Source organism: Acomys russatus, chromosome 11 (genome assembly GCF_903995435.1).
Source record: "Acomys russatus chromosome 11, mAcoRus1.1, whole genome shotgun sequence".
NCBI lineage: Eukaryota > Metazoa > Chordata > Mammalia > Rodentia > Muridae > Acomys > Acomys russatus.
In genome coordinates, this window is record NC_067147.1 from 39,853,925 (window position 1) to 39,863,814 (window position 9,890).

The following is a 9,890-nucleotide window of genomic DNA, read 5'->3' on the forward strand; positions in this document are numbered from 1 at the left end:
AGCCTTTTCTTTTGTCTCTGACTTATAGGCAAGACAAAGCTGAGACAACCACTGTGGCTTCCCGGGAACATCCCAGTTCATTCTGATGCAACTTTGGGTCAGAGCCTGTGAATTACAGCTCAGATCACCTACCCCAACCTTCAGTCTCCCTACAATGTAGACCCCAAGTCTCTGCTCTACCCTCCACCCTTGGGGCCCTAGGAACGATGCTTGCTTTATTTTTCTTTCAGGGTACCTGGAGTCAGAGAACTGGGCTGGGAAGCTGCTAGCCAAAGACAAGAACCAAAAGTTCTGGGACCCAAAACAGAAATATCATTTGCATACGATATGCCAGTGAGTCCAGGGCATAGCGGGACTAGAACCAAGATCTACTGACTGCCAGCAGGGTCGCCTCCCAGAGGGGTCAATCCTAATAGAAGAAACACAACGAGGACCTGAGGAAGACAAGTAGAAAGGCAAAGAGAAAGACGAGCAAGGGAGGGGAGGGGAGGAGAGGGGAACTTATTTTCAGGGACCCTTTGGGCTCTTCAGACACGCCCATCTTAGGTACACACTAGAGGCAGGGGTCTATTTTGGACAGGTAATCATACAGGCGGCCTGTGGAAAACTATCCTCATGTCTAGACTGGTGTCCAGTTATATTCTCTCTCTCTCTCTCTCTCTCTCTCTCTCTCTCTCTCTCTCTCTCTCTCTCTCAAATATTTATTTATACATATTCTGCTCGCATGTGTGCCTGCCCACCAGAAGAGGGCATCAGATCTCATTGTAGATGGTTGTGAGCCACCATATGGTTGCTGGGAATTGAACGCAGGACCTTTGGAAGAGCAGTCAGTGCTCTTAACCTCTGAGCCATCTCTTCAAATGCCCTGATGAGCCAGGGGTGCTGACACAGTCCTGTGTTCACAGCACCCACTGTGTGGGAGGTAGAAACAGGAGGATCAGGCGTTCAAGGTCAGCTACACTATGAGTTTGGGACCAGCCTAAATGACATGAAACCCTGTCTGAAAGGGGAAAAAAAAGTCCCTTGGGACTTTTTAGCTTAGACCATTCATGTCTTGATTCCTTGCCCATAATAACATTAATGATGCCAGACATGGTGTCTTGCAACTGTAATTCCAGTTCTTGGGAGGCTAAGGCAGGAGGATTACTGTATTTTTCAGACTATAAGACCCACCTGACTATAAGACACACCCAGTTTTTAGAACAGAAAAACAGTAAAAACAGCAATCAGACCATAAGACATACTTCCCTGTCCCAAAAGTGTGTGTGTTGGGGGGAGATTAGGGTGTGTCTTATGGTCCGAAAAATATGGTACTAAGAGTTTAAGATTAGCCTGGGCTGTATAGCAAGCTCTATGTTAGCCAGAAGTTCATATGACCCTGTCTCAAAACAAATGAGCAAACACACACACACACACACACACACACACACACACACACCATTAGCTAGACTGAGAAACATTAAGACCCTGTCACAACAACAATAATAATAAGTATGGTGCCACATGCCTTTAATTCCAGCACTTGGGTTACAAAGGCAGGTACATAGAGAGACCCTGCCTCAAACAATAACAGCAACAATATTATTATCTCCCATTTTGTGAGCTCTCTGTGGTCTCTTGTTGGTCTACCTCACTTTATTTCCATAACCATCCAAAGGTTTAATAATTACCATCTCCAATTACAGATGAGAAAACTATGATCGGAGAAATGAAGGAACTTCCCCAAACCGCTAAGCTAGAAAGTGATGGGCAGTATTTAAGGCATACTTGTGCACAACCACTGCTGTCCTGATCCTCCGCGGGCAATGGAAATAATACCACCACCTGGGAGCCACTGCATCGTCTAGTGTAATGTCCCACTCCAACAAGAAGGCAAGCGCACCCTCCTTCCATCAAGGAGGAAAGCAAAGTGCCCAAGGGAAGCATCTTGACCTGAGGGAAAGTAACTGCAGGGACCACTCCTGGAATCCAGGTGACCACAAGCACAAAAGCTGACCTTCTGTCACCAGGGTGATGGAGAGTCATACACTACAAGCACAGGCATGGTGGGCGCGGTCAACATCGTACCCACCGCCTACGGTGCAGCACAGCGGACATGGCTGGCGAACTAGAGCCCATCAGATAAGAGCTCTTAGGTGAGCAGCAGCACGGGTAGACAAAGTGGAGTCCTGAGGGCAACTGGCTCAAACGCTGAGAACTGGAGGGCTGAAATCGAATTGAGCTGGGGCTGCCACAAATATCCCGGTTCCCAGAGAAGTGAATTGGGCGAGGAGCCATCGTGCACTCCCAGTGGCCTCCCTAAGGAGCTTTGAAGCTGGACCCAACCCAGGGTCGGGTGTAGGGGAGCATGGAGGGCACCGTCCCATAACCTATCTCCGACCCTGGATCCACAGGCTCCATCTGGATCACTCACCCAGAACACAGTGGAGTAGACGATGAGAGAGAACTTGAGCCAAAGATAGGAGAAGCGCGCGCAGTAGCGCACCTGCTCCGAGTCCCCGCGGGGCATCGTGGCTCCCGCGCAGGGCTTCGGTGCCGCCCTGGTCTAGCCACGGCTCCAGGCCCCACCTGCGGCTGTCCCGCCGCCTGGCTCGCCACCCGCGCTCTCTCCGGGGACTGACACAAACGAGCCGCAATCACCGCTAGGGCCAGGGAGCGGACAATGCCGGCGGCCAATGGAAGCGAGGGGGCGTGACGAGGCGTGGCTTCGGCTCCAGACATTTGCTAGACCCGGCGAGAGGAGGGGGCGAGACCCGGAGAAGGAGCGCTCCCCAGCGCTGATATCCGCGCTCCGGATCTCCGCGTGGGAGCGGGTGGCTGGGAGAGACACGGCGGTAGGGGTGAGCATGCCCAGTTATTTGTAAACAAGCTTTCAGGCGCTGGCACTGTAGTTCAGTGATATGGTGCTTGCCTATAAGCCAGGGTTCCTATGCACCCTCAAAAATAAAGCAGGCTTTCCGTTGTTGAGAATGAATACTGTGAAAAAGAGGTACTGCAACAGTTTTAAAAGTAAAAGTGAAGCACTTGGGAGGCAGAGGCAGGAGGATGTCTGTGAGTTCAAGGCTAGTCTGTTCTTCATTGTGAGTTCCAAGACAGCCAGAGCGACACAGCGAGTCCCCGCCTGAGTAAAACACAAAACAAAATCGTGCAAGTAAGTGTGTAAGAGTGATGGTCTGCATCCGGGAAGGTCAGCAGTCCAGAGTGGAACTCGGGGGTTTCTTTGGAGCAGCAGCCTTCCAGAGACAGATCTGCCCCAGGCCTTTCCCCCAGCTGGGCATGGAAACCTCCCTTTGGTCCTCAGCCGCCGGGCTGCTTCTCCCAGGAAAGCCTTTTCTAGGCCCATCTTTAAACTCAGCCGCCGCACGCTCAGTAGGGGTCTGACCTGCCTCCAGCCTTACCTTTGCGGTTTAGGCCACAGGTGACCCCATTTTTCCTTTCTAAATAGTATCAGCTGTGCTCTGTTGTTTTCCTGTCTCCGAGCCTAGCCTAAGTCATCCCTGAGAAGCAGGCACTCTGTGTTTATGCGATTCCGTAATTAAATGCATGGCCACAAGTCAAAAGCTCTGAACTTGCTGAGTGGGGTCTCTGGTGGTGAATCTGGGAATGACACCTATACGAAGTTCCCTGGGCAGGCAGGTGCTAATCCTGATTTCTCACTATTTAAAGGTGTGTGTGTGTGTGTGTGTGTGTGTGTGTGTGTGTGTGTGTGTGTGTGTGTGTGTGTGTGTGTGTGTGTGTGTGTGTGTGTGTGTGTGTGTGTGTGTGTGTGTGTGTGTGTGTGTGTGTGTGTGTGTGTGTGTGTGTGTGTGTGTGTGTGTGTGTGTGTGTCTGTCTCTGTGTGTGTGTGTGTGTGTGTGTGTGTGTGTGTCTGTGTATGTCTGTGTATCTGTGTATGTCTGTGTGTGTGTGTGTGTGTCTATGTGTCTGTGTCCTTGAACCCAGAAGAGGATGTTGGATTTCTTGGCTTAGAGTTAGAGGCAGCAGTGAGCCAACAGGTGTCAGTGCTAAGAACCAAAGTTAGATCCTCTGCAAGCACAGGAAGCCCTCTGGAGTGCTGAGCCATCTCTCTCCAGGGCTCTACTTTGATTTGTTTTTGGAAAACATCTCACTATACACACACTATGCTATGCTAAATTAAGCATAGACTGGGTAAAGTAACTTAGACACCGCCCTTCCTTGTCCAAAGAGTAAGAGGCAGCACACTGCGCTAAGTCCTTGAGAGGACACAGTTACTCGAACCCTGTCTCTAGAAGTGTCTCTTTTCCCTTGAGCAGACCCTGCCTGCAAGGGCAGACAGCTGAGTCTTAAGCGATTTTGCTGAAGATACAGGAACCGGTTTTGTGACTAGCCACTCATAAAGGCTTGCATTGTGGCTATCTGTATGGGCTGAGATTTCTCTTTATGATAACCTGGCAGGGACGTTGAGAGGGAAACTACCCTTGTCGGCAATGGCTGTGATGATGGGAGGAGAACATAAGAATTCTACGTGGCTGGGGTGCTTGGGTAAGTCTGCAGCTAGGCAACTGGATCCCTGACTCTCTGTGCCTTTGTTTTCCCATCTGTGAAGCAATGGGGCTGAGCTGTTTCTATCCAGCTCTGACTGCCTTAGATTTCTTAGCCAATAGGTCAGTCAGCAAATGTATATGTTGCTTCTAGTCCTGCATAGGCTCTGAGGAAATGTTCAAAAAAGTAGAAAAAAAAAAAATTCCGTCCTACTGAATTGGAAATGTGTAGCAAAAGCACTGAGCTTCCCAGTGGGAGAAACAGCAGGTGCAAGGGCCGTCCCACGAGCTTCCGGGAGAGCTGAAGGGGTGGGGCCAGTGACTTGAATGACAGCAGCTTCTGCCTAGCTGTTGGAGGAAAACCAAATTCAGAGATTCCATTTATTTCCGGTAATGATGCAGGCCCCTAGTAAGGTTTATGTGGGGGAGGTGACAGGAAATTTAACCTGTAGCTTAGAAGACAGCTGTGAGGGTGGAGTGGGAAGGGAGGAGCCGAGAGGAGGGTGGAGGGAGAGGAAATGGTGGCAAATGATTGGCCTCGGCTATTTCTAGCTCACTGGCCCCACACACCCCAGGGTAGTTGTGACTCCAGCCCAATACAAAGCCATAAACTTACTCAGAACATAATGAGAAACTCTCTGTTAATTTTTTTTTTTTTTTGTAACTTGATTGTGTGGTTCTCAGACTTGAATTTTATAAATGACACTGTCCTGTTATGGTGTCAAAACATTGGATATGTCTGGCGAGGAGGCGGGGTTTACTGATGGTGGGTGTGGTGTGTGAGCAAAGATATCTAGGATGGTCCCAAGTTTTGGTTCTGCACTGAGCAACTGGGTAGATGCTCCTGTCATTTACAAAGGGTGATGAGGAAAGGCAGGAATAGGTAGATGATGACGGCGACTTAGAACCTCAGATTGTATCAGTTGGCTTTTGCAGTTCAGCAACAGCAAAACAAAGCAAAGCAAAATAAAACCAAACCTCTGAGCCACACTTCTCTGAAAGGCGGGGCTGATTGAAGAAGTCCAGGAGGGGTTTCTCTGGACCAGACAACCAGTCTTTCCCTGCTTTCCCATCCTGGGCCCCAGGCACATGTGCACAATCTTTGGGGCATCTTCATTCCTTCCTCAGAAAGTCTTTTTCAGGATCCTGAGGCCACACTTTGCTAAGGCTAGTGTGGGGCTTTGGGGTTCACACCATACTGACTGGCCATGAGTGTGAGCCCCACCTCCAGACAGACACCAACCAGGCTCCTTCCATGGCAACCTGGGATAGACTCTCCCTTATAATCACGTCCCAGGACCGGATTTTCCCTGTGCCTTCTGGCCTACCTTCCTCCTCTAGACCCTGCAATGTTGCCCCCTTTTCTCTCTCTTCTGCACAGGGTGGCCACCATCTTGTTTTGCCCAGAACTGAAAGTGGATCCATGGACTTAGCAAATTGTCATTTTTAAACCAAGACTGCTCCTAATACCCCCAGACAAATTTTCCAGAGCTGAGGGGCTTCCTGGAACATGGGACGGTGAGTCTAAACACAAGGAAATCCTTGGAGAACCAAGGCAAGCCAGCCATGCTGATCTCCCATCCTTCATGTAGCTCAGGGTGTGCGGAGAAAGTGGCCTGGGTGAGACAGGGTCTCATGTCATTCAGGCTGGCCTCATACAAGTTGGCCATCGACTGTGGTGGTTTCAATGAGAAGGGTCAGGTAGGTGAACACGTGGTCACCATTTTGGGGGAGGTTACGGGAGGTGCAGCCTTGCTGGGTGAGCTTTGAAAGTTCACAGCCTCTAGTTCCCTGCCCTTCCAGTTCATTCTCTTCGCTTTCTGCATGTGGTTGGAGATGTGATCTCTCAGCTTCCTGTTCCTGCCACCAAGCTTCTGCTTGCTGCCTTACTATGTGCCTTTCTACCACAATGGACCCTTCCCCCCACCCCACCCCCCAAGACAGGTTCTCTGTGTAACCCTGGCTGTCCTAGAACTCTCTCTATAGACCAGGCTTGTATAAACTCAGAGATCCACCTGCCTCTGCCTGGGATTAAAGGCATGCGCCACCAATGCCCAGCCTCAAATTTCCCTTTTCTTACAGAGACTACTCAATGCATTAGGCCCATTAGTCTGGTATCACGGCTTTTGATTTTGTTTTGTTTTTTGTTTTGAGACAAAGTCTGACTACATAGCTCTGGCTGTCCTAGAACTATGAACACTATGCTGGCTTTGAACTCATAGAGATTCACCTGCCTCTGCTTCCTGAGTGCTGGGATTAAGAGAGTGCTCCACCATATTAAACCAATCTTTTTTTTTTTTTTTTTTTTTACTTTTTATTGATTCTTTGTGAGTTTCACATGAAACACCCCAGTCCCTCTCATCTCTCTGTCCCCTCATATTCTCCTTTCATCCTTGCAACCACCCCCCAATAAAAAACAAAAATCAGGGTATAGAAAGCATCTCATCATTGAAGCTATAGTATGTCACAGTGTATCCCATAGTTTATCCCTTTGTCCATACATTTTTAAGAAAAGATTTATTTATTTATTATTATGTGTACAGTGCTCTGTCTGCATGTACACATGCAGGCCAGAAGAGGGCATCAGATCACATTACAGATGGTTGTGAGCCACCATGTGGATGCTGGGATTGAACTCAGGACCTCTGGAAGAGCAGTCAGTGTCCTTAACCTCTGAGCCATCTCTCCAGCCCCCTGTCCATACATCTTAACTTGAAAATGATCATTGCAATGAGTCATTGGTCTGGTTTGAAATCTCTGGCGTCTGTGACAACAATATTGAATCCTCATTCAGAATCCTGGTTATCTTGTTGTCCTGTGTCATGGAGATCCTGCAGTGTTGGATCAGCAGGACTGGCCCTTTCATGTGTCTCAACTGTTCGCAGATTATGTAGATTTGGGGGTGGGCCAATTCAGAGCCCTGGATCAGGACCTGATGGTAGCTGAGCTGGTCAGTCATCCTCAGGTGCTCCTTTATCCACACCACCAGGGCAAGCTCTCCAGCACTGCTCCAACTGGGCTACCCAATGCTGCCATCAGCAGGAGGCAGGGTCAGCTCTCCTGCTCTCAGGGTGGCTCATCCATACCCACACCTCCAGAGCCAGCTCCACTGTGCTGCCTAGTTAATATTGGGACCCACTCTTCTAAGTACTGCAGCCTGTGAGGGGCTGGGCCAGCTCTCCTGTTTTCATAGCCTCGGGGCTGGCTTGCTGTATCTTCACCATCAGGGCCATCTCTACTGTATTCCCAGGCCAAGTGCAGGGTCTACTCTCCCAAGTGCTACACCTAGTGAGGGGGCAGGGCTAGCTCTCTTGTTCTCATGACTCCAGGGCAGGCTTTCCTGGATACTGCAGGTGGTGAGAGGGAGAGGGAGGTGGCATCATCTGTGCATCCACGTCACTTCCCGCCAGATGAGTGGCAGGCAGGGCCAGCTCACCCACTCTCATGACCCCAGTGCCTGTTTTCCCGACTGCCACGATCAGCCCTGCACCTATGTCACCTCATGGCAGATGAATGGTGAGGCCAGCTCTCCCTTGCTCTCTCCTTGGGGCTATCTTACCCATTCTTCTTCAACTAGGGCCATCACTACTGTACTGCCCAGAAGGGGTGCAAGGCCCACTCTCTCTAGTGCTGCAGCCAGCAAGGGACAGGGCCAGCTCTCCTACTCTCATGACCCCAGGAACAGTTGTCCCAACTGCCACAGGTAGTGAGGGGCATAGGAGAGAAAGCATCACACCCATGCCATCTCACTGCAGATGAATGGCAGGACCAGCTCACCCATGCTCTTGCCCTCAGATGTACCCCCGACCTCCACCAGGGTCAGTTCTGCCATGCTGCTTAGGGAAGCTCTCCTGAGTCCTGCAGCTGGTGAGGGACAGAGCTTGCTCTCCCAAGCTCCTGGCCCTGTGGAAACTTACCGAACTGCCAGAGGTGGTGAGGAGTGAGTATCACCTCTGTATCTGTGCTACCTTAGGACGGACAAGTGGCTGGGTTAGCTCTTCCATACTCATGCCCTTGAGGCTGGCTCAGCTACACCTGACCACTAGGGCCAGCTCCACTGTGCTGCCTAGGCAAGGTACAGGGCCTGCTCTCCCAAATGCTACCACCAGTTAGAGGTTGAGCCAGCTCTTCAGAGTGCCGCATCCAGTGAGGGGCAGGGCCAGTTATGCACAGTCCCTGGACATCTACATGATCTGAGTGGCTGCCCTCACCAGGGTCATTCCCACATTCTCTAGTGGTAAAATGGACATAGGCACTGACTCCTGCTTAGCCACATACTCAGACATGGCCCTCACCAGCAGCTGGAGCTGGGACCTCAGGTGGCAGGGCTGGTCTCTTGTAATAGGCGACTCCATCTCCACCTTTGAGTCTTCAGTTCCCTCTGTCTTCATAAAGCTCAAGCCACTCCTCTTCTCTTTCCCTCCCACCCCATATCCACACATTGTGGAGGCTCTCACCGCTGGCTGGCTGCACGGCTGGTGGGCCCCTGAGTGACATTCTCCATCCAATGTTTTATGCTATGGTGGCAAGTGGCTGTCTATGGCCTGCCTGTGCCATGAGCTGGAGCAGGGCAGGTCTGTACTTGACACGGCGATCCACAGGTCTCTTTCTGTTTTCCTCCTGTGCTGGATTTGGTTTGGTTTGGTTTGGTTTGATTTTTATGAATCTTAGGCATAAGATAGCTTTGGCTACCAAGCTAGGCATCAAGCTAGGATAAACAAAGGACTGCCATATGCTCCACCTCTGATTGATAGATGAACAGTACCACCAACAAAGTATCTCTTTGCCAATTGCTCAAGTGGGGATGGGGGAACCATAAGTCAATCTTACAGAGGCTTTTTTTTTTTTTTTTTTTTAATTGAGGTTCCCTCTTCCCAGATGACTAGTTGTGTCAAGTTGGTCGAAAACCTAATGAAGACAATGCGGATCCTAAAGTATTTCTTGTTTTTGTCTTTACAATACTGGGAATTGAGCCCAGGACCTCACACTTGTTGGACACTGAACTACACCCTCAGCCCTCTCTTTATTTTTTATTTTGATGGTTTTACTAAGTTTCCTGGGCCTTGAACTTTTGGTCCTCCTGCCTCAGCCTCAGCTGGCATTAAAATGTTCTGTTGTTTTAATTATTTATTTTTTTAAAGATTTATTCTTAACTATGTATAGTATGTGTGTCTCTGAGTATATGCACGTGTGAGTGCAGGTGCCCACAGAGTCCAGCAGAGGGTGCCAGGTCCCGTGGAACAGGAGTTACAAGTGGTTGTGAGATGCCTCAAGTGGGTGCTGGGAACAAAGCTCAGGTCCTCTGCAAAAGCAGTATACACTCAACAGCTGAACCATCTCTCCAACTCCCCTAAAATGTTTTTTGGTTGGTTGGTTGGTTTTCATGAT

General features: G+C 49.9%; 1 protein-coding gene and 1 non-coding gene across 2 annotated transcripts in view; both read right to left on the minus strand.

Annotated features, from left to right (window-relative positions):
* Nucleotides 1-2,635, minus strand: part of Tspan15 (tetraspanin 15) — a 39,673-nt gene extending 37,038 nt beyond the window's left edge. The window contains exon 1 of the mRNA XM_051153126.1: nt 2,414-2,635. Within this exon, the coding sequence (XP_051009083.1) occupies nt 2,414-2,509 (96 nt within the window). The 5' untranslated portion in view covers nt 2,510-2,635. The remainder of the gene's footprint in view (nt 1-2,413) is intronic.
* Nucleotides 2,636-9,160: 6,525 nt separating this feature from the next.
* On the minus strand, nt 9,161-9,303 carry LOC127196048 (small nucleolar RNA SNORA48). The gene has a single exon (XR_007831446.1). It is a non-coding gene; the product is annotated as a small nucleolar RNA SNORA48 (small nucleolar RNA).
* Between the last annotated feature and the right edge of the window lie 587 nt (nt 9,304-9,890).